The following is a 26,073-nucleotide window of genomic DNA, read 5'->3' as shown; positions in this document are numbered from 1 at the left end:
GGGAGCTGGAAACATAACTTCACGAGATGGAATTCACTCCTCCCCGACTCTTGGGGAGTAGATGAGTGTTCTCTTAAATGTTGACTCCGGGACTTGAACAAGGGGCTCCACCCTCTCACTGGCCCGAGATGGACTTTCGGTTATTGGTTGGACCATAACCGGATTGTTCATTAGAGGAGCAGTGGTATTTAAGGAACAAGATGTAACTCAGGAGTAAAACGGTAATTCGACCTAGCTTGAGTTACGAGCACTCGTGAATGATTGACTTGCCATTAATGGTCATATATCCACGGACACGAAAACATTCTGTAGTAAGAAGAGTGCAACTGTGGGTTTTCAGTGGAATGACCCGTAGCTAACGAATGTTGATTAACTCGATTAATGAGTTTGACCGATTAATCTCGTATCGTTGGAGCTTCTGATATGTAAGTCCATTAGGTCCCCTTGCTAGCTCACAACAGGTAAAACGAGGATTAAGTTTTTTGAAAATTTTGAAATGTTCAAATTTCTCAAGAGATTATATATATGTATATTGATACATTATAATATATAGTTAATTCTAAATTAAAGCTATATATTATGAGAGGATTTTTTGAATGAGATTCAAATAAAATTTCTATGAATATGATTCATATTAAAACTATAGGTTAAAAATAATGTGCATAAGATATACATTACAACTAAATGTTATACAAGAGAAATGCTTTTAGAATATGATTCTATTTTGATAATAAATAATTAAGTGTTAATTATTTATTTAGTTAATATATATATATATATATAATTAATTATTAATTAGATTAATAATTAATTAATAAGATTAATTTATTGGTTATATATATATATATTAATTATTATAATTATTAATATTATTATATTATTATAATATTAATATTAAAACACTCCCCTGCAATTTTGCAGAGGAGTGGGGAAGTTTAATGACGTGGGGTAATTCCCCACGTCATGTTGGTTGGTTTTGGATTGCAGAACTGTTCCAGAACAAAGATCCATGTTTTCGCTGCGCGATTAACATTCTTTCAATTGGTATTAGAGCGGTGTTTACGTTCTGAATTTTTGGAATCAGAATCACACAAAATGGTGGGTATTTCTTCATTTTCAAAATGTAGGTTTTGCGGGTTGGATGTTTTCGGATTTTGGTATTTAGGTAGCATCGTTCTTCTTGATTTGATCATGTAAGGGCCCGATGCTTGGGGATTATGTTTCTATATCGAGTCTGTAAGTCCGGGTCGCTCGAAAGCTATTTGTGGCGTCGGATTGGACGAAGTTTTGTAGAAAACAATTAAGAAGACGAAGCAGTCCGCGTAGGAAGCGCCATGGCGCTATGCAGTAGTACCATGGCGCTGTTGAAGAACAGCACACAGCGCCGCGGTGCTGCACTTTAGCACTGTGGCACTATCCCAAGTGTTTTCTGACGTGGTTCCCATGTCCCAGTTTGCGGTTCGAGTGCTGTTTCGAGTGTTTTCTTCAGTTTTTTTATTTTGTTTTCTTAGGATGCCAAAATTCAGTCCAACTTTGCTATTTAATTATTTATGCATTTTGAATGTATATTTTAATTAAATGTAAATTGTATAATGTATGCCATATAATTTTAAAATCTCACCATATGATACATACATAATATATATATTTGATATGCATCATATATGTATAATCATGCATCATATATGTATAATCATGCATCATATAGTTATAAATGTTATATGTACGAATGTTTGTTTTATTTTCATGAATAATTAATATAAGTGTTGTATTAATTAGATAAAGTTGCATTGAGCATGACATTACTTTAGTTAATATAATTGTTATATTAATGTGTGTCGTCAATGCATGTTTACAGGTTTAATTTCTTAAATTTTATAAGAGTGATAAAATTTGGTATATAGAAATTAAAATCTATAATAAAGAATTGCATGCAAACATAAGGTCTAAGTTAATTAATTTTAAAGGGCTTTAAAATTAATTAGACCTTAGGTTATATCTTCTAATATGATTAGGGGTAGTCTTTTATTTTGTTTTAACTAGGTTTAAAATGAAATAATAAAAGACTAAATATAAAATATTGCTCATAAGGGAACCTTGTCTAAGGAAGGTTTTGTCTAGGTTGAGGTATTTAAGCTGACGGTAAGGGAATACCTCTACCTGGGAACCGACTTGGGGGTTGAATTAGTCAATATTTTATACATGCAATAATATAATTAGTTTATTAAAATGTTTGATAAACTAAAACATTAGTGTACAACTTTCAATATAAATAGTTATATTGGGCCGACTAAAAAATTCACTTAGTTAATTTCACTTAGCCGATATTTAACTAAGTAATCTACCCTAGTCTTAGAATACTAAGTAGGAGCAAAAGAAAATGTGTTATATACCATGTATATGTTGATATACAAGGTATATATGACATTTTTTTCTCTCACGTTTCTCCTTAATGTTCACACTGTGAGTTCCATGCTCGGCCTCGTGTCGCCCTGGGTGCGGCCTCCCTACGGAAGATGTTTGCATGCTTTAATATCGAGGTGAATAGAGATAGTTTTCATAGTAAATGGGAGAAGGACGTGTGACAACACATCCTACGGTCTCCACCATTGGTTTGCACCGTAAGATTTCATACATGACCTGCATGTCGTCCTAGAGCGACCATCCATACTGAGGATTCATTGTATGGAATCAAAACCAAGGCAAACTCCAGAAATGGGTAAGGGTCTCTTAGATTTTGCTCCAATATTTTCCTTCCATACGGCGGAATTATTAGGGCAGACCTCTAAGGTCTGAAAATTGTGGGTGACACTTACGGGGAGTTGTTAAGCTAGTTAGCAATTCCCTGACCAAATAAACGATGACTAAAGATTATAAGAATAAAAGTTATTCTAGTGTAAGATTTAGTTGAGAACGTCTCAATTCAGTGAAGGGGTAGCTATCTACCCTATGGTGGCTATTGCTCTAAATCACTGAAGCATCATGGCAAAACAATTTTGTTAGGGTTCTTAATTACTTTTGCTAAAATTTGAGTGGGTTTAAAGGATAATGTATGAAACTAATATAGGTTTGTTTTTACTTTTAGCATGTCTACTTCTTTTATTGCCTTGTTAGCTGCGGAAAAACTTAATGGCGAAAATTAAAAACAATGGAAATTGAATCTAAACACTATACTCGTGATAGATGATCTTAGGTTCGTCTTGTAAGAGGATTGTCCTCAAGCTCCTACACCTAATGCCACTGTGGCGGAGCGTAACGTCAATGACCACTGGATCAAGGCCAGTGATAAGGCCAACGTCTACATCTTGGCGAGCATATCTGATGTGCTTGCTAAGAAGCATGAGGACACGGTCACTGCTAAGGAGATCATGAACTCACTGTAGAGCATGTTTGGATAACCGTCCTCACAGACTAGATATGAAGTCCTTAAGTTCATTTACAACTCCCACATGAAGGAGGGCTCCTCAGTGCGAGAACATGTTCTCAACCTGATGGTCCACTTCAACGTGGCAGAGTCGAACGGGGCCGTCATAATCGAGTAGAGTCAGGTCAGCTTTATTCTAGAATCTCTTCCGAAGAGTTTCCTGCCACTGCGCAGTAATGCAGTTATGAATAAGCTGTAGTACACTCTTACCACGCTCTTAAACGAGCTGCAGACCTACCTGTCTCTTATGAAAAGTAAGGGACAAGAAGGGAAGGCAAATGTTGCCACCTCAAAGAGGTTCCACCGTGGTTCGTCCTCTGGAACCAAGTCTACACCCTCTTCTTCTGAAAGTAAGACTTTCAAGAATAAGAAGGCTGGTAAGGGGTCTAAACCTGACTCTGCTGCTGTCGCTACCAAGAAAGGCAAGGCCAAGACTGCAGACAAAGGAAAATGTTTCCACTACAACGTAGATGGGCATTGAAAGCGCAATTGCCCAAAATACCTGGCCGAGAAGAAGAAAGCCAACGAAGGTAAATATGATTTACTTGTCTTGGAAACTTGTTTAGTGGAAAATGATTATTCCGCCTGGATACTTGATTCGAGAGCGACTAACCATGTTTGTTCTTCATTTCAGAGAATTAGTTCCTGGAGGCAGCTTGAAGCTAGAGAGATGACTCTCAAGGTCGGAACAGGAGAAGTCATCTCAACTGTGGCAGTAGGAGAGCTTAAGTTGTTTTTAGACAATAAATCATATATTTTATTAGATAATGTATATGTTGTTCCTAAAATTAAGAGGAACTTGATTTCAATTTATTGTCTATTAGAATAATTGTAATATGTTTCTTTTTCTATGAATGAAGTGTTCATTTATAGAAATGGTGTTAACATTTGTTATGCCAAATTAGAAAACAACTTGTATGTGCTAAGACCAACCGTAACTAAAGCAGTTTTAAATACTGAGTTATCTAAAAATGCTAAAACTCAAATTAAAAGGCAAAAAGTTTCTCCTAAAGAAAATACCTATCTTTGGCACTTAAGATTAGGTCACATTAATTTCATAGGATTGGGAGGTTGGTTAAAAATGGCATTCAAAGTGAGTTAGAAGATGATTCTTTACCACCATGTAAATCTTGTCTTGAAGGCAAAATGACTAAAAGACATTTTACTGGAAAAGGTTATAGAGCCAAAAAGCCTGTAAAACTTATACATTCAGACCTTTGTGGTCTGATGAATGTTAAAGCTCGAGGAGGGTATGAATACTTCATCTTTTTATAGATGATTATTGAAGGTATGATTATCTATACTTGATACAACACAAATCCGAAGCTCTTGAAAAGTTCAAGGAGTATAAGACCGAAGTTGAAAATCAATTAGGTAAAACCATTAAAATACTTCAATTTGATCGGGGTGGAGAGTATATGGATTTGAGATTCTAAGACTATATGATAGAACATGGAATCACGTCTCAACTCTCAGTCCCTGGTATACCACAATAGAACGGTATATCAGAAAGGAGAAACCGAACCCTGTTAGACATGGTTCGCTCAATGATGAGTTATGCTTAGTTGCCTAACTCATTTTGGGGTTACGCATGGAGACTACGGTTTATATTTTGAACGTAGTTCCATCGAAAAGTGTTTCTGAAACACCTTTTAAACTATGGAAAGGTCGTAAAGCTAGTTTACGTCACTTTCGTATTTAGGGATGTCTGGTACATGTGCTCCTGACTAACCCAAAGAAATTGGAACCTTGTTCATACGTATGCCTATTCGTAGGTTACCCTAAAGAGACAAGAGGTAGTCTCTTCTTCGATACTCAAGATAACAGAGTGTTTGTATCGACAAAGCCACCTTTTTGGAAGAAGACCACGTTCCAGATCATAACCACGAAGTAAGGTAGTGATAAACGAGATTTCCAAAGAGGCTACAAATACGTCTCTAAGAGTTTTTGATCAAGCAGGCACTTCGACAAGAGTTGTTGATGAAGCCAGCACGTCACGACACTCACATATACCTCAGGAATTGAGGGTGCCTTGACGTAGTGGGAGGATTGTGTTACAACTTGACCGCTATGTGGGTTTAACTGAAACCCAAGTTGTCATACTTGATGACGTCGAGGATCCATTGACCTATAAAGAAGTGGCTAGCTACTAAGTTCCAAATGAAGGATTTGGGAGAAGCTCAGTATGTTCTTGGTATCCAAATTCTAAGGGATCGCAAGAACAAAATGCTAGCCTTGTCTCAAACAACTTATATTGACAAGATGCTTGTTCGATATTCGATGCAGAATTCCAAGAAAGGCTTATTGCCCTTCAGGTAGGGAATTCATCTGTCTAAGGAACAATGTCTGAGGATATGAGACATATACCCTATGCTTCAGTAGTGGGCGGTCTGATGTACGTTATGCTGTGCACTAGGCCTGACATTTGTTATGCAGTAGAGATGGTCAGTAGGTATCAATCCAATCCAGGATATGATCATTGGACTTCTGTTAAGGGAATCCTCAAGTATCTAAAGAGAACGAGAGACTACAAGCTCGTGAATGGCTTTAAGGATTTCATCCTTACAGGATACACTGACGCCGACTTCTAAACAGACAAAGATTCAAGGAAATCCACGTCAGGATCAGTATTCACTCTTAACGGAGGAGCAGTAGTTTGGCGAAGCATCAAACAAGGATGCATCGCAGACTCCACCATGGAGGCTGAGACGTTTCAGCTTGTGAAGCAGCAAAAGAGGCGGTTTGGCTTAGAAAGTTTTTAACAGATTTGGAAGTTGTTCCAAACATAAACTTGCCCATCACACTTTATTGTGATAACAGTGGTGCTGTGGCAAATTCTTAAGAACCTCGAAGCCACAAGAGAGGCAAGCATATCGAAAGGAAGTACCACTTAATAAGGGAAATAGTGCAACGAGGGGATGTGATCGTCACAAAAATCGCTTCGGAGCACAACATTGCTGATCCTTTTACGAAGGCACTCACGGCTAAAGTGTTTGAGGGCCATCTAGAAAGTCTAGGACTACGAGCATTGTACGATAAGTCTAGGGCAAGTGGGAGAAATGTAACGGGTATAGTGTATGCCCTAGTTTATTGTATTTCTCCCTTTGCTTTATGATTATGTACACCTCACTCGAGTTTAGTTCAAGTGGGAGTTTGTTGGATGTGTTGCCCTAAACTCGTAGTTTGTATTTATGTAGAAACAAATTTATATTCAATAAAGTTTTATTCAATCAATTTGTTGTTGAATTGATAGCATTGCATTGTCTAAATCCAATAAACTAAACATCCAAGGTTATTATCATGTAACCGGGACATCATATATAATGGGTATATAATTGATATACCCTCGATATACAAGTGGATAATGTCTCGGAAATAACCTAAAGGGTCTATAGTATATGGATAAGGCTGAGTACTTTATCCTGGCAACACTATGGATATGGCCCACTTTGTAAATGTTACAGATGACCCGATCCAGGTCGTTCGTGTGGAGACATGCGAGTGGGGGTATTCTATACAATGAGTTAGTATAAAACCGGACCACGAAATAACTGATCTTTAGATGTAACGCCATTGACCAATAGATTGTTATTTCATAGGATGACCAGACATCTCATTCTCAATTTTGAGTGAGTTATGGACTCCTGCTCATTAGGGCTCGTCTTTTGATCTGTACGGGTGAGAGTGGCCCGAGTCGCCGATTAATATTCCTACCATTTTGGGAACGAGATTAAATAGGGAGCTGGGAACATAACTTCACGAGATGGAATTCACTCATCCCCGACTCTCAAGGAGTAGATGAGTGTTCTCTTAAATGTTGACTCCGGGACTTGAACAAGGGACCTCACCCTCTCACTGGCCCGAGAGGGACTTTCGGTTATTGTTTGGACCTTAACCGGGTTGTTCATTAGAGGAGCAGTGGTATTTAAGGAACAAGATGTAACTCAGGGGTAAAACGGTAATTTGACCCAGCTTGTGTTACGAGCACTCGTGAAGGATTGACTTGCCATTAATGGTCATATATCCGTGGACACGAAAACATTCTACAATGAGAAGAGTGCAGTTGCGGGTCTTTAGTGGAGTGACCTGTAGCTAACGAATGGTGATTAACTCGGTTAATAAGTTTGACCAATTAATCTCGTATCGTTAGAGTTTCTGATCTGTAGATCCATTAGGTCCCCTTGCTAGCTCACAACGGGTAAAACGAGGATCAAGTTTTTGGAAAAATTTGAAATGTTCAAATTTCTCAAGGGATTATATATATGTATATTGATATATTATAATATACAGTTAATTCTAAATTAAAGCTGTATATTATGAGAGAATTTTTTGAATGAGATTTAAATAAAATTTCTATGAATATGATTCATATTAAAACCATAGGTTAAAAATAATGTGCATAAGATGTACATTACAACTATAGATCGAGAGAAATGATTTTAGAATATGATTCTATTTTGATAATAAATAATTAAGTGTTAATTATTTATTTAGTTAATATATATATATATATATAATTAATTAATATTATTTAATAAGATTAATTAATTGGTTATATATATATATATATGTATATATATATATATATATTAATTATTATAATTATTAATATTATTATAATATTATAATATTAATATTAAAACACTCCCCTACAATTTTGCAGGGGAGTAGGGATCCCACGTCATGTTGGTTGGTTTGGGTTGCAGAACAGTTTTGCAACAAAAAAAAAAAAAGAACAAGAAACTTCACAGGATTCTCTCAAGTGCTCTCTCTCAATTCCCTCTTGTTTTCCAAGATCGTTGCTCCCACAAGCACATTTTCGTTCTCAGAGAATAGCAAGGAAGATTTTTTGGTGGTGTTTACAGTTGATCAAAGGATAATCTTGAAGAATAGTTCTTCAAAAGTAAGTAAATTGTTCCGCTGTATTTTCCACTTTTGTTTTGTGGTTTTGTTCCTCAAAATTCAAGAACAAAGATCCTTGTTTCCGCTGCGGGATTAACGTTCTTTCATGTTGAGATTATCACCACAGAGGTGTGCAGTCTTTATTGTGTGTGCATGTGTGTTTGTTGGGAGCTTCTATTGATTGGACCGATACCTTTTGTGACTCCAATCAAAACCCTACGTCAAGAAAGGTGATGCTCAATTTCCAAGTTTCTTGTAACAGGTAGAGTTTGCGACTTCCCTAGGGCACCATTAGAGTGATTTAGACACTATGCTAGAACACTCGTTGAAAGTTTGGATTAACTGATAAGAGTATTTCTATGTACATGATTTTAGAAAAAAAAAAAGAAAAAAAAAAGAAAAGGAAAAGGAATGACTAGTTTATGTTGTGTACAAGGCAAAATATTATTTTTTTGTCTCTGAAGTTTGAAGTAGGTGTCTAAAGTGGACACATTTGGTCTCTAAAGTTTGAGAAATTATTTTAAAATATCCCTTAGTACCTTTGACCTAAAATGACATGGCGGTTAAGTTCCTAAATGCTAATTTGGTAAAATATATTAATTTAATAATATATTTGTGTGAGTGACTATACTTTCTCTCTCTTCTTTGTGGAATTTATGCCCTAAAGCCTCATTATTAGTAAATATTTTATTATTTATTAAAAAAATAATTACTTGATTATTTTGATTGTATTTACTATTTATTATCCATTTTTGTGAAAATCCAAGGTTATAAATGTAATCTTGAATAGCGTATTTAGTTGACATAAATAAGAACTTGTTCAAGGTATAACATAAAGAGTCTGTAGTATATTGATAAGATTGGGTGCCCTATCCTGATAACATTATTAATACGATCCACTTTGTAAATGTTACAGATGATTTGATCCAAATCGTTCATGTGGAGACATATGATTGAGGATATAAAATGAGTTTGTATAAGATTGGATCGCGAAATATTTAATCTTTCCTTGCAAATCTGTTAAAAGATAAGATAAGTATTTCAAAGAAGGATAATATGTGACTCAATCTTAATCTTTGGTGATCTATAAACTCTTGCCTATGAGGACATGCCCTTTGATTTACATGGGTGATAGAGACTTTTGTAGCCGACTCAATGAACCTACTATTTTGAGGATGTGACAAAAAAGGGGTTGAAAACATAATTTCACAAGATGGAATTCACTCTTTTTTATTATAGGGTAAGCAGATGAGTAGTCTCTCAAGTGCCGATTTCATGACTTGAACAATAGGACCCAAACTTTTCATTGGCTCGAGAAGGACTTAGTTTGTGGTTGAATCATAAATGGATTGTTTGATTGGAGAATCAGTATTACTTAAGGTATAAGATGCAATTACAGGGGTAAAACAGACTTTTGACCCAACTGTAATTTCAAACAACTCGTGAAAAGTCGACTTACATGTAGTGATTATATTCATAGGCATCCTATCCTACAGTGCATAAGAGTAAAGCTCCGAGTTTATAGTGGAGTAATCTTGGGTTACATAATGAAAAAACATATCCTATCCTACCGTGCATAATAGTGAAACTTTGACACGACACGTCCCAGAATACATACTAGTTCAAGAACAGGCCGTGCCGACCATGGACCCACTAGGCGCAGAGTCTATGGTCGAAATTCTTCTAGACTTTTAAACTAACTTCTATATTACATCTATTCTTACACCCTTTCTAAATACACTACTTAGGATGTACCTACAAATGATATGCAATATCTTAACGACTTTGGATGGCAGAAGCTAGTCCACTATCTCTTTGAAACTCATATACAACCTGGGGGAAAACAAAGGATAAAGAGTGGGATGTGGGCATTTGACGTCCAACTAGAGAGGAGGGGTACATGAATGATCTGATACCACATCCGAATGAGAGGGATCCTGAGATCAGGGGCGGATCTAAATTCTTGCTCCAACCTTCAACTCTTGAGTTTGAGTCCAACAGTATGTTTTCTTTTAATTTTTTTTTCAAATATATTTGTCTTGGCGTCTTGAGCTCGAATCATACTTAGTGTATTTTTTTTTCTTTTTAGCACATTTTGCACATCTTTGTTTTTTCATTTCCTTTTTTAAAATATATTTTTTTATTGTGATATGATTGAATCTCAAACCAATTTTAGTTTTTAAATATATATTTTTTATTTAAAATAAATAATTTTAACTTTTATATCTAATTAAATTTTAGAATAAATTTAAATTCATAATCCTAGACTTATATAAATGTCATAATTGTTATCCCCTATTTTATTAAAAAATTCATAAAAACTCGCTAGTTTAATAAAAATGAAATTCTCAAATTAGGTTTGATTAATACACAAAACTTAGTATTAAATAACTCTGCCAAAATTTGATATATACTACCAACATGAAGGATAATTTTTTCTATCATGTTCGTATAATGTTGTGCCCCCCCCCCCCCCCCCCCCCCCCCCCCCCCCCCGTGAAATTAAAGTCTAGATCCGCCACTGCCTGAGACCATGGAAGATTGGTTAAGGAAATGTTTAAAATGTTTGATAGTTACTACCTATACTAACACGGTGTATCTTCCCTTTCAGTAACTCAATCGTAAAAACTCCAAAATTAAGTGTGTTTGACTTGGAGCAATCTGCGTAGCCAAAGGCAGAAAGTTTATAGTGGAGTAATCTTGGGTTACTTAATGAAAACTATTTAATTAATGAGCTTAATTAATTAATTTTGTATAATTGAAACTTATAAACCGTAGGTCCTTAACTAGCTCATAAGAATATTAATGAATCAATTTCGTTGAAAGAAAATTGAGTTTGAAAATTTTCGAATTCATATTAAATGTATTTGGATACATTAAATAATAAATAAAATAATGAGTTAATGTATTTTATACCTTTAAATGAAATATTATATTTTATTTATGTATAAGATATACTCATAAAATATTTATGAGATTAAGATTTAAATAATATAAAATTTTAATATATGAAATATTAAAATAAGATATTATTTGGCTAAAAATTCTTACTCTAATAATGTATTTTATACCTTAAAAGAAAAATTATATTTTATTAATATATAGGATATATCAATAAAATATTAATTTGGGTAAGATTCAAATAATATAAAATTTTTATTTATGAGATATTAAAAGATATTATTTGGCTAAAGACTCTACCCTAATTAATGAATTTGACATTAAAAGAAAACTAATATTTTATTAATATATAAGATGTACGGCTAAGAGCTCAGTGGTAATTAGCTAGCATGTAAATCTCTTTAGAAAAAAGATATTTTGTTTGTCTCCTATAAATTACCATTAGTTCATGGAATAATCTTCTCTCTCTTATTGGCCACATTCTCTATGGTCATCGTTTCAAAAAGGAAAAACTGTCTTTGGCTTCATTTTGTTAAAATCAACGAATTTTAATGATATGGAGCGCTCTTCTTATCGTTTATTTGATTTTATACTTTTCTTGATTATCTTTGGTGTAAATATCATCTCCTCTCTTTTTATCAGTATAGTTTCGCCTCTCTTATCTAATTGGAAAGCTTTTTTTTAGCCCACTCTTAAGTCTCCCCTTTGGTATTAGGATAAAACATTTTTTTAGGTCAAATATACCCTTCCAATATTTAACTAACTACAAAATTATAATCTCTAATAATAATTAAATACATTAAAATATAATATTTAATCCATATCTTACCCTCTCAATCAATTTGAATGGTTTTGGTTTTGAAATTTGATTGAAATTCTAACAGCTCCTATTATTAAGAAATTGAACATAATTAAATAGTGTATTAAATAGTGTCAACGGCGGAAATTATAGGAATTATAATAAATTGTTACCAATTTATTTATTATTGTCATTATTATAGTGAAACTGATAACTGTTAAAATTCCACACGAAGTAAATAAATATAACATATTAGAATCAAATTTTCCAAATTAAAATTTTGGGTGAAAGAAGTTGTACTAGAAGATTGAAGACAAGGGAGGGGCATTCCGAACAAGACGGCAAAGATGATGGCAACAAATTTTGGGTGAAAGAAGTTGCACTATAAGATTGAAGACAAAAGAGGGGTCAATTCTGAACAAGACGGCAAAGATGATGGCAACAAAAGGTGACAATGAACATCTGTGCAGCAGCGACGAGCATAAATGACGACAACAACAAGCAACACTGTGGTGTCGACGACGAGCAATAAGACGATGACAACAATGCAACAATTGAAGAATACTCGTGAAATAAAATATGAGATTTGAGAGAAAAATAGGGTTTTTTAAACCTTGCTTAAGTTAGGAAGTTGTCCTTGAATTTTATTTTTTTAATATAAATATTGGGATGAGGTTGTATTTACAAAATAAATAAATAATGAACCTAGATTAAAATTATTGAATTTTAAATATACATTTTTTTTTGGAGAAAGGTCAAATATACACTTACTTTTTATAGAATTAAAAGAATAACAATAACAAAATTATCATGCACTACATTAATATCAGATTTTCATGTTTAAAAAAAAATCATAATTTTCATAGATGGTACAAAGTGGCCTAGTAAATTTTCATTATTTATTTGTCATTGACAATATTTCAAAAGGAAAATTCGTTTCCATATTTGTATTTAAGAGTAATAATTAAATAAAGCACAAAAATTTAAAAATAGATACAATCATACTAAATTCATATGATACATTAGATAAAAAAAAATTACTTTATTTTTTGTACTAATGAATCTAAAAAAGAAAACCTAAGTAAAGTAATATATTATAATTATAAAAAATTATTATAATTAATCAAATTTACCCGAAGCATTTTTAAATAAAGTTATTTCAATTAATAAAACACATATTACAATACTAAAAAAATTTTTAGTATTAGTCAAATTTAACTTACAGGAGACTAAATTAAAAAATGTAAAACGTAAGAAAATAAATTGAAACTTTTTAATTAAAAGACAAAATTAAAAAAAATAAACAAAGAACTAAAACATATACTTTCTCGTAAAAGTATTCAAACATTTAAATAAAATTGTATTATCTTTTTTTTTTCAAAATAAAACTACATTTATAAGAATATATAAAATTAATCATACTTAATTTTTAAAAATAATTAAACAGAATAATATTCCATCAATTTATTCAACATTTTGAATATTAAAAAAACACAGGCGTGCAAATAAACTTGAACCAACAGATTTCAAAAGAATAATACAAATCTCATTGCTTGAGAAAAATATGACAGAACAAAGTTCTACACGAATGAGTAACTAAAAATGAGAAAAATACAAATGTAGCCACTTGAAAAGGCAAAGAATAGCAACTTCTAATCTTTCTGGCCTAGGCAGAGACTCAAAAAAAAAAAAAACCATATCAGTAGAACTAACCGGATCTCATAACTCTCCAATTAAGCGTGTTCAAACGAGTAGTACTAAGTTGGATGACCCATTACAAAGTCTTTCGTATTTCAATATTAAGCTCAATGATGAATTATTTATTCACCTTCTGTTCGTAAAAACATTAAAAAAAATAAAAAAATAAAAAAATAAAAGAAGGAAAAAAAAGGTATTCCTAAGGGGAGACGATCTCAAGATCTTACACATTTTACATACTCACCTGAACCTATTAGCAAAATTTGTAGCAGACCTAATCAAGACTGAACAAATTATAAATATAAATAACTTCACTCATTTTCTTTTCAACTTTTTGGACAGTTTCCCATTCTTTCCAGTCTTGAGCCGTAAATAATTCTCAACATCGTTGTCTTCGTTATCGTCGTCACCTCCACCTCTCCTCCTCTTTTTGCCACCAGTTTCTTTAATTTTCTGCATACGTTCAGCAACCAAATTAACTGAGGATTAAAAAAAAGGAAAAGAGAGAATGAAAGAATGAGCAGAGATGCATGCCCATCAACCAGAACACAGTTTCCAGTAACATATTCTTCCCAAAAATATTGAATCAAAATTTGAATCCTCTCCGACGGAGGAGGTTTTGTTGTAAAGGCAGGCTTGTAACGTTATGTGGGGCATTTAGCTTGGGAGAAATAGAGGATATTTAGAGAAGTTGAGAGAGAGGTCATGAGAACGGGTTCGATCTCAGTTAGCTCTGGTTTCGCTTAGACTCCATTTGTACACTTCTTTCATTTTTCCCACCCCCACCCCCCAACAAAACAAATCAGAAAAAAAGGGACAAGTATCATCCAGAGTTAAATTCCAAACTCAATCATAACCACAAGTTTAAATTGAGTAAAACTTTTATTTTTTTAACTATTTTTATAAGAAAGTAATTAAGTAATAACCATAATCTAGTAAGAAAATACCATAAGAGATATTCTCTTTGCCTCTGTCACACGCTCTAACAACATCAAAACTTCCTCTTCCTGAGCAGAAAACTGTGGTAGCTTTTTCCCTGCCATATTAAAAAAAGCCAGTTTTTATATAAATAAAAGACATCTATTATTTTATGTTTTTCTGCAAAAAAAAATTGGTCATTCATCACTTACCAATGAGCTTCTCTATCTGTATATACCACTCTAACTCGTACTGATTAACCAATGAAATCGCAATCCCAGAACGACCTGCTCGAGCAGTTCTTCCCACTCTATGTATGTAGTCCTGCAGACAAAGTCATCTTTTAATTACCTCAGCCAAAGTAAAAAGTATCATTTCCATCAAGTCTCAAACATTTAGATTTTTAGTTTAGGTATTCAATGAAGCTATTCTTCAAAATATATCCAGAAAAATGTAAATAGAAGAGTATTTCAACAGAAGATAAAATATTAGAAACTCGGATCCTTGTAAAATTATTTTGGTAATGGTAATTTTCTTAAAGGAGTAAGGCGGTGATATCGCTAAAATAAAGAACTACAAAAGGATGACAGATCCAATCCTTAACGCCACCTAATTCCACTACAAAAAGGTTAAATTGATTTGACGATATTAATACCAAACCAACAAGTTTTTTTATGAACCAAGAGAAAACCATTAAAACAGTTTAAAATCTTTAAAACTTGAACTTGTTTTTGGGGAGTTAAGTTTTTTTTGCTTAAAATAGATCTCGTGTGATTTTCGTCTAAAAAATGGTCGTGTTTGGATTTCTGATTTTGCTTTTGAATTTTCAATTTAATTCTTTTTCTCAAAGATGAGAGATGTAGGCCCTCTCTTTACCCACTCTAAGCCCTTGTACTACTCCATTCAACCCCGTTATTGATCAGTCTACTCTACCCAAAACATCTCCCACGAAAACAAAAAGAGAAGGAAATAAGGGAAAAAAGAGTTAAGTTTCTTCCATGAGATCTCACCAACAAACCAAAGGAATCCAGAATTCAATATTTTTGCCTCCAAACACACACGACAACATCATTAACATTCGTAGTGAGAATAATGTACCTTAAAAAGGTAAAAGTAGTAGATTCTTCAATTTAAACTTTAACACAGAAAACAAGGAAGAAGTCTTTATGACTATAAACTCCAGAATGAAACCTTTGCAGACTACATCAAAAAGTCTTGGACTCAGAAGGCCATGGAAGAAAGGGGAAAATAGAGGGAAAAGAAAAGCCCAAGTCAGAAAACAACTCTTAAACAAAATATTATAGAGCATGTAGTTGTTGAATTTGAATACTTGGGAAAAGATGGAAGAATACATCAAAATCAACACAAACAGCAGAAGGAATAGAAACTACAATGATGCATTGTCAACCAAAGTACTTAGAACTGTAAAGGAGAACCTTGGAATTGGAAGGAATGTCATAATTTATGACCATATCCACAGATGGAATATCAAGTCCCCTGCTAGCTACATCAGTGCAGATAAGAACGTTGCACTCTCCAGCCTTGAACTTATTTAAGGCTCCTAATCTCTTTGCCTGTCAAAGACACGGGAGTTAAATTTTTTTAATAAGACAGTTTTGTCGATAAATGAAATTTACAAATAGGCTTACAACTATTTTCTCAACTTTCAAATATTTTATACCCAGGGAAAAGAGTTGAAAACCACCCAGTTATATCTCAATAATACCTGAGTCATCTGACCACTTATTGGAATGGCTCTTAATCCAAGATTTCGAAGAACCAATGATAGAAGGCGAGTAGCATCACAAGTGCGAGTGAAAACCATAGATGTGCAACCGGACATCTCAGTTAAGATGTAGACAAGATAACACTCCTGTACAACATAGTTTAATAAAGTAAATCCAAGAGTACAAAAAATGTGTTTCCCTTCACAAGTTAAAACACCAATCCCTCTCCCCCCGGTAACTAAAAATGTATTTCCATTCAATAACAGAAACACATAGCTTTTTCTTGTTGTTGTTGCAGAGGACTGCCCATCAAATAGTAAGTTAGTAACTTAGTTCGGCTTTTTTTTATTCTTCCATCTTTTATTTGAATCAATGAAAGCTTGGTTTTTTATTTAAAAAGTAAAAAGAAAAGAAAAACAAACAATCACGATCGGGGAATGCATAAAGCCTCATCCTCACCCAATTATCTACCATGCCCCCAAAAGAATCCAAAAATGTTCCTTTCTAATCATCCAGATATACCAGACAAAAGATAATCATTCAAATATCCCATAAAGGGTATGAACCTAACAATATATAGCAATGATGAAAGTGGAAACTGAGAAAGTAGCAAGTAAAAAATTGGAAGCTAGAAATGAATGTTCCTCTCTCACAAATTAGGCAAATTACTCAGGCAAGAGAACTCTTCAAATGCAATAAAGTTAACCAACTAGCCCACCTCCAGTGTGAAAAATGGCCAAAATTAGTTACTCAAAATATACCGTTTTGTGTGCCAGTTAGTTTAAGCACAAGATAACAATGTGTAGTTTTCCAACAGTATGGGAATAAAAAATGACAACAGCAAAGGGTGAAAATAAAAGAAAAGAGGGATAAGCATCAAGATGAAATTCCTTTTTCTCCCTAACAAAAAATATCCAAGTTATGAACTCTTCAGAACAAGGAAAAAAGAAAAAAAAAATGTATCCTTTAAAAATGCAAAATTGACATAATTAGACTGACACAACCAAGAAGTAGCAAAACCTTATACTTTGCAGGAATAAAACAATATTGCTGCTTCAGTGTGTCTACAGTGGAATATTTGGTTGCCGCTTCAATCTGAAAGAATTCAAGATCAAGGAAAACTAAGACTTGAACAAACTCAGGAAATGAAAAATAGATATTTGATCATCATAACCATACCTTAACAGGATTCCTTAAGCAAGCCCTTTGAAGTTTCCGAACCTGTAGTATTATCTCAACTTGGTCAGCAATTTTAACACTTACAAAACCCTCAAAGTAAAACTACCAGTTACTGAAAACTACTTGTTAACATTTAGATATGATGTCTATCCATCCAAAGAAAACGATTTGATACTGGTAATCAATATTTGTAAAGGAACTGAAGCACTTGAGGACTATTTTAAAATTATTAGAATTACATATAAAAAATATACCATTATGATTATGATTAAAATATAGCATATGATAATGAGATAATAAAAAACTAAAGAAATGAGGAAGCTCTATGAGATTGTGATAGAAACACCCCTTCTATTATTGATATTTAGAAGGCATTACAAGGGCAGAATTAGAGAGTTCTGGAGCCTCTCGACCCTCTCCCAATACAGTCCTAGATAAAATGGCAAAAAGATACCTCTTGCCTCACTATTCAGGGTTATTTACCCTTTTTTACAAAATACCCACACCGCCTTTACGTGTATTGTGGGCCCATATCCTTAATGGTGTCCCTCTCCTACATCATGCTCCCACATCCCCCTCTTCCTAGAACAATCTTTCTTCACCAGGGGCCTATCACTTCCCCACCCTCATAGATACACGTTGTCCTCAAGGTTGAAATCCAGAAATTGGGCAACAATGACATCGATAACTTGCCAGGTGGCTTCATCCTCCGTGGTGCCTTCCCAACACACTAACACCACCATTTCAGGAGCCAAATCTACTGCAGCATGTACACCCAAAAGTTCAGCTGAGAAAATTCCATCGTTGGATAAATTCTTCGGCAGTGGAACTGTGGAAGGACTGGAAGTGTGTGGTCCACGGCCTTACATAACAGAAATGTGAAGAACTGGATGGATAGAAGCTGAATCCAATTGAGCCAATTTATAAGCTACTGGCCCAAATTAGGCAACAATGTTTTAAATATGGGACGACTGTTGTTAGGGGGAAAAGTTGATTTTCCACCATATCTCAACGACGTCCACAATTGTAGCCCAAAACAGGCAATTTAGTCATAAATCATTTTATTAACTGGAGCCAATAATGAGCCCACATCCCAATTTTAAAGCTCATCTTAAAGATAGAAGTCTTCACGAAGGGGTTTATTTATAGGAGTTTCCACCTCCCATTTTTGCACTTGACCGTGGGACAATACCCTCTCACATCTTCCTTTCTAGCATTTCTCTCCTTTTTACTCCTAGAATAAATGGCAAAAACATACCCCTTAACTCAGTACCGTGTCCCACTCACATCTTCCTTCCTAGCATTTCTCTCCTTTTACTCCTAGAATAAATGGCAAAAACATACCCCTTAACTCACTACCCAAGGTGTACGTATCCTATTTACAAAATATCCACATTGCCTTTTACCCGTACTATGGGCCCATATCCCTAACGGTTTCCCTCTCCTACATCACGCTCCCACCTTCCCTCTATCTATAATAGACTTTCTTCACCGGGTGCCTATCAAAGTTTAAATATATAGACTTTTATGCTACTTATTTCTTTAAAAACATTAACTAAAGAAGGGTACAAAAAAAAAACTGAAGGTGCATCACCACACACACCTCTAAGATGGTGCTTCGCATCTCTCGTATGCCTACATTTTTTTCTTTGTTTTTTGATATCCATGTGTCTTGGCCAGCTTGCGCACACCTCGACTAATCACAGGCCAACCGACCCTACTATATTTGGTTGACAAGGTAACTCATAGGATATTAAATCCTAGGTAGATGGCCACCACGGTTCGAACTCATTCCCTCTAAACCCTTTGCTATTTACATTGGCCCTTATTGACCACTAGGTCATCCCATGATGACCTAAGTGTATAAGTGACAACAATGACAGAATGATTATTCTGCCTTTCGGAATTTTTTAAAACTAATTCTCAATTCTTGACATAAGAATTTTGTTCTCCGCGAAAAAAGAAAGAAAAAAATCAAACCAAATGTTTACTCATTTACCTTTTTTGTCATAGTGGCGGAAAATAGATATGTTCTCCTCTCACGAGGGATTTCATTCAAAATTTCATCTATTGATTTTTCGAAGTCTTCATTCAATAACCTGTCTGCCTCATCAAGAACCTGTTCAACATGCAAAACAGGCCAGTTAGTACAACATTATTAATAAAGTTAGTTTGCAATGGTACAATAATTATTTTTACACATTTCTTTTATGAGGCCAAATGTGGTCTTACTATTTAGGTCTATGGTTTACTCAGTGTTTCGTTTAGGAATTATGTTAAAGCCTAAAGCCCAACACTTCTATGGATTGACTATTGAATTTCGTTTTGGGCTTGCAAGCCAAGTACCTTTTTTAACTTATTTTTAGTCTCTCATAGTTAGGGTTAGATGGACGAATGCCTATATAAGGCCAAATCATACATTGTAGTAGATAAGATTTTGATGATTAAGGAAAAGTTGTTGAACTTTTGGTAGCCAAGAGATCCAGCTCCACTCTTTTGAAATTTCATGTTCTTTGAGTTGCATTCCAATAATATTCAAGGGCAAGATTGATCACCCTATCTCTAAGTGTTCAACTTTTATGTTAAAGAACTTCGTCTCAAAAGCTTTAATCTCAATTTACGTCTAACATAAGTTACATAACCCCTAAGAGTTGATATCAAATTGAATGAGTGTTCTAGAGTTTGAAGATCAGGGGAGTTGATCTTCAATTCTCTAGGAAGTTCGTATCAATACTTTGCAACCATACCTTTTAGTTATGGGAAAACCAATATGGGGTCTAAAAGGAGGCACAGTCAGAAATGGTGGGACAGTAGAGAGTGGTCCATTGCAATGGAGAGAATTTAACAGACACCAGCTATTGAAGTCGTGGTGAGTATATTACAAGAAATTTCAAGCTGTTGGCATATGTGGTAACAATTCTTTTAGGTCTTTCTTAGCTATGCTAGCATAGTCTCAGGATCCATCTCCGTCATCTGAGTAAACATATTTATTTTACACAAAAGCTTATTGCCTAACTCAAGGTTCAACAGTCCTCTCCCTCATACCAGAAAAACTCAAAGGTAAATGTCTACAAAACTCACCAAATATTTCAATGTGCGGAGGGAAAAACCTTTTGTATTGGTTAGATGGTCCACAAGGCGTCCAGGTGTCCCAACCTACAATGAAATAAATGATATTTTAAAAGCTAGATAAAATAAAAATAAAAATAAAAATAAAACAAGCAAGGGAAGCTAAGGAAATAATATTTTCACCTTAACATCTTAAATAAACAGCAAAACGTTAGACATCATTGTACAAATTAAAAATAGGATAAGAACATAATATTTCCACCTTAACTTCTTAAATAACCAAAATATAGATGACTTGTAAGATTTTTATAAAAATAGTGGACCTTGGATGAAAAGGTGGAGTTCCTACGGGGATCATAATCATAGTTTAACTTGGACTCATGCACCAATTTCTAAAAAGCGCTGAACATAATATATAGATAACTTGTAAGATTAAAAAAAGAAAAGAAAATAAAGTATAGAAAGATGACGTACACAGGTATTTCAGTGAATATCATATGTCTTGTTGATTCTTTATGATGTATGGTAGTTTTAAGTTTAACTACTTGCTGCAGAAGATATCAATAATAGCAGCAGCAACTTTATTTTAATTTGAACATCTATTTTAACTAATAGTATTGCCTATCAACCGGTAGATTTTGTCTATCAATATTCGGCAAATTTTGCCTAGAGACTTATGACTTTATGAAATTATTCCTCTGAGGCTATATCACTTTATTCATATTCTCCACGAGGACAAAAGGATAATGTTGAGATGAAGACATGAATTTTCACATGAACCATCACCTAAGAAGCACAAATACAAACACGAGACACAAATATGACATGACACTGACAAGGTGACACGTCATTTTTTTAAACAGGACATAGACACATCAAGGACACGTTTATTAAGATATATAATTTTTTAAGTAGGCATCATTTTTACACAAGAAGAAAGTTCAAAGCTTATGCATTTTTATGCTTAAGAAATGAGTTTGATGTATTTGGCTTTCAAAATTTATTATGTCGTCCTATATTACTACTTATGTATTTTTCTTATGCTAAACATGTGTTTGATTCATGCTCAATAAGTGTTGGATCCATATATGCTTTGTACAACTAATGTGTAACACATTTATTGAGCTAACAAGTGTCGTAGTGTCAAAGTGTGACACGTTGCCTAAAATGAAGTGTCCGTGCTTCTTATACCATCACATTACATTCACACCATCACATTACATTCACGCTGTAGCATGAAGTTCAAGAGAAGCAGAAAATATCACAGAGACTTACAACAATATGCGGCCGTTTTGCCAAGTTAATGGCTTGCTGCACCATGTCTACCCCACCGACAAGCTACAGAAGATTAAAATAGAACACTCATCATCATGATAGCTCCATGTTTACTAAATATCTGAGTATAAAAATATCAAGAGGAAACAACTAACAAGAAAAGTAAAATAGGAGAGCTCGTATCCTCAGGAAGTTTTCTTGAGCCTTTTTAAATCTTAGTCTCCAATTTTGGTAGTTATCTTATCCCACAAGCCTTTAGGTATTGAAGTAAAGAGTTCGACTAGCTTTTGTAGTTAGATAAAGTACGTGGACAAAATACAAATCTGCAATTGCCTACAGGAGCCGCACCTCCATCTAAAGAGCTCAATCAGCTCTCCCTAATCCCTATACCCTCTAATCTACCTCTGCGCTTTGTATTTGCAATTGTAAGCTACCAATGCCAACTGGACACCTAGCAGCTAACTTCTTAAAAACAAACTCCCATCTACTAACTCTCAAACAAACTGCATCTCTCGACAAAGTAAAACAATTATTCTATATGGCTGAGGCTGTAAGCTATAGCTAACTGGTCTAGATAAGTAGCGTTGTGTGAGTCTTCTTCCTCATCACAAAGGTCACATGAAGAATATATTGCAAGCATAATGTTTCCCTATATCCTCTTATAAATCTAATACTTATAGCATTTCATTTATGATATATAAAAATTACCCGTGAAATGGATGATAATGTGCACAGGTTACTTAGATTTTTCATTATTTATAAACTAGATAGTTGAATGTTGAAAACATAGTAATTTTACATCTATAACCATTTTTGTATTCTCCTATAACATAATATCATCATGATTTGTAATCACCATTGCTAGTCTGTATACCATATTAGCTGAAGCTTACCACTGCACACTTAATACCAATGCCAGACCCTAAAGCTTCAAACTGCTCAGCAATCTGAATTGCAAGCTCCCTGAAGAAAAATAATAGAAACAAATATTTGAAGTTTACAGACATAGTAAAATCTTACAAAAAAATCAATTTTTTCCCTTTTTATTTGGTTTGTTATTGGTTTTTATCTCTCTTTTTTAGGTTGTTTTCTTAAAAATTTTGTATCTTTTCATCTAGCCATTAATAGTTGTTTCTTGTTCCCAAAAAAAGAGATGTGTCTACGTCCGTATCTACAATTGGGTAACAAACCTTGTAGGAGAAAGCACACAGGCAAAAAATGCTTGAGGAGCCTCCAAAAGGGCTTGCAAAATGGGAAGAGCAAAAGCTCCAGTCTTCCCAGAACCAGTTTGTGCGAGTCCAATTAAATCCTTCCCTGCATTACGACATTCACAAGATTGAACATTATCAACACAACAAACATAAGTTTCAAAGAAAGAATAGTGAAAGCTAAGGGAAAAAAGGGAAGAAGAAGAATGGGCACCACAGATCAATATTAGACCTGCATTCTAGAATTTACAGGTAAGTCTAGCCTGTCCTACTATACCATTTAAAGAGAATGAAAGTACATATAGGTTCAAATTAATTTTTCAGTAATAAATATTATAATCAAACAAATGAATAAAGTAGTGCAATCCCCAAAACCAAAAGCAGTTTGGAAAAATTATTGGTTTTGTCCTGGTCAAGTGATGGGAACAAAAAAGCTGAGGGGGAATAAACATCTTTTAAAAAATCCAAAGAGACACTGAGACAGAACTAGCTCCCTATCTTGGAAAATTCTTGTTTTTGTGCTGGCCAAGTGATGGACTTGCCTAGGTACTAGGTTAATCTGTCGTGTACTACTTTTTAAGAATTAACACATCGCCATATTCACGTTGTGTTTTAGTCATGTCGCATGTTTGCATTTGTGCTTCTTGGCATAGGAGAACTTTGTTAGAAGGTGTCCTACACGCCAAAATTCAAAGGAAAAGCTCAGAATAATGAATTACATTCACCATTGCTAGACTTTTACCATTGAAGAAGATCTCTTGATGGATTTCGTGTTTGGGGCCTACCAAGGACCAATGAGGTAATAATTCTACTTTTTTTGTAGTTCATCGGGATACTAAATTTCTCAGCCAGTTTTGACATTTCCTATGGAAACTTCTCACAAACCTAATATTCTAGATAACTTACCATCCTTGGACAGATGACCATACCTAAGTTACAAACAGAACCCAAAACAGAGGAACTTATGTCTATTCATATTTCAAACTGGACCTCCATTTAACGGAATGAAGAACTTTTCTACTAATATTACACCAGCATTTGATATCATGAATACCAACCTTCCACATTTAACCATTGATTTAATCAATTTACCTACTTTGCTAGTAAAGCCAAGAAGCCAAAGTTCTAGTGGAGAGAACTAAGAAGTTTAATGAACAATGTGCAGCAGCTGTTACCAGAAGCATCAAAGTAAGGAATTTTCAAGGAGATATAGTTATGGCACATTACATATAAACATATTTCTCAAAGGACCCACAACAGTTAGGTGATTGTGTTGTGCTGCCTCCTAATCTAGAAACTACAAAATGCAAAGAGAACGGGCAGCAGGCAGCAGTTGGTCAAAATATGACATCCCGCAAATATAGAAGCAGAGCTGTCCGATATTATCAGCCTAAAATTTATATAGAAAGATGTTTAACTTTCATGCAACTCCAAAATTAAAATCAGTTGCAAGAAAATTTTAAAAATATATATATATATTTTTCAAGGGAGGAAATGAATTAAGTAAATGCATAAGCAAAAGAAATAACACCTTCTAGTGCATGAGGAATGGCCGCAGCCTGAATCTTAGATGGATTTTTCCAGCCTAAACTCTCGCATGCCTCCACCAATTGCTCACATATACCCAAGCTCTTAAACGTCTTTACCTCTTCTTCACTGTCTTGTTCCATTGCCACCGTTCAATCTGAAAAATAAACCAAAACAAAAACTTGAGTTAGAGACCTTGATTTGGACCTGGAGGGTTGACAGAGGACAAGTTTTTAAGATAATAGGGTCAAATATTTGTATTGTGCAACACAATAATGAATAAAAGTAAGTGCGTTCAGAGATAAGTGCTTGTTTCCTGAACATCTATATCAACGATATGGGTTTACAAAAAACATCAATTCGTGTCATGTTTCAACCCAGAAAGCACGAGTTCATCTTCAAATGCAAACAAGAACCATGTTACTCTAGTCAAGCAATAAACCTTTGTTGACACCCAAAAAAAAAAAAAATCGAACTTTCAGTAAGCATGAATTCAAAATCAATCGTCCCAATACAAATCGAAAACCAGACAGCACAAATAAAGAAACAGAAAAACAAAAGATCAGAAACCTTCAATCCCACTACTTCAAACCGCAAGGAGGACAAAGAAAAGAAAAGACGGGCGAGTGCAAACCTGCGACGCTGAGAGTGGCCTGAGGTATGGCCGCCGAGCGGTGACGGATTGCTGGTGCTGGTTGAAGCTTGAATTGAAGAGTGGCTTAATGAACTTGCAAAACCGGGAAAAGACGACGTGATGAAGGCGCGGGGATTGAAGTTTTTTTTGTCTCCTATTTAGGATTTAGGTTTATGGTTTTTTCATATTTAGAGTTTAGGGGTTAAAGTTTTTTTCTCATATTTAGGATTTAAATAATAAATATAGTGTTCGGTGCAATTTTTTCCAAAATTAAAAAATAATTTTAAGCTAATAAAATATAGGGACAGTTACTATGCCAAAAAAAAAAGTTGAAAGAAAATAACAAATTTAACATCTACATTTTAGTTTTGCAAACATAGCAAAATTTTTAGAAAAAAATAGAAGTCTAATAATAAAATGTCAAATTTACCTTCGTAGTACTAATATATCACTGATATAATATATATATATATATATTTTCTTTTTTATATATACTTGATATACCTGATTTATTACTGATATAGAACTGATATCACTGTGATATCCACTAATATAATTTATTATATGATTATATTATTTACTATTTATTGATTTACCACTTATATATAGTGCTATATATTTGATATGTCTTTGATATATTACTAATATAATACGGATATACAATTGATTTACTTATGTAACTATGATATTTACTAATACAATTTCTAACATGGGTTACCACTGATATACGTATGATGTAACTATAATTTCTACTGATATAAGTTCTTATATGACTATATAATTTACCATTGATTTACACGCTGATATAACAC

At 34.0% G+C, this 26,073-nt stretch overlaps 1 protein-coding gene across 1 annotated transcript; it reads right to left on the bottom strand.

Annotated features, from left to right (window-relative positions):
• Nucleotides 1-13,793: 13,793 nt before the first annotated feature.
• Nucleotides 13,794-25,456, bottom strand: LOC111019308 (DEAD-box ATP-dependent RNA helicase 10-like). The gene is made up of 14 exons (XM_088127884.1): nt 25,262-25,456; nt 24,632-24,784; nt 23,083-23,206; nt 22,786-22,855; nt 21,893-21,955; nt 20,630-20,704; nt 19,548-19,667; nt 17,549-17,590; nt 17,390-17,464; nt 16,369-16,515; nt 16,079-16,216; nt 14,855-14,966; nt 14,672-14,760; nt 13,794-14,177 (listed from the first exon to the last, which is right to left on the bottom strand). Exons 2-14 carry the CDS (start codon nt 24,768-24,770, stop codon nt 14,040-14,042), a joined length of 1,332 nt encoding a protein of 443 aa, XP_087984010.1. The 5' UTR covers nt 24,771-24,784; nt 25,262-25,456; the 3' UTR covers nt 13,794-14,039.
• Between the last annotated feature and the right edge of the window lie 617 nt (nt 25,457-26,073).

The sequence above is a fragment of the Momordica charantia genome (genome assembly GCF_013281855.1).
Source record: "Momordica charantia cultivar OHB3-1 chromosome 8 unlocalized genomic scaffold, Mcharantia_2.0 BLBB01000008.1, whole genome shotgun sequence".
Taxonomy (NCBI): Eukaryota; Viridiplantae; Streptophyta; class Magnoliopsida; order Cucurbitales; family Cucurbitaceae; genus Momordica; species Momordica charantia.
This window is presented reverse-complemented; position numbering and strand designations above follow the sequence as displayed.

Excerpts from the sequence above, each read along its gene's own strand:
- LOC111019308 (XM_088127884.1), bottom strand. The coding sequence starts at position 24,770 with ATGGAACAAGACAGTGAAGAAGAGGTAAAGACGTTTAAGAGCTTGGGT. Across the intron at positions 17,465-17,548 it reads GCTTAAGGAATCCTGTTAAG|ATTGAAGCGGCAACCAAATA; the intron begins GTATGGTTATGA and ends GAATTCTTTCAG. Across the intron at positions 14,178-14,671 it reads CAAAGAGAATATCTCTTATG|AAAATTAAAGAAACTGGTGG; the intron begins GTATTTTCTTAC and ends GAACGTATGCAG.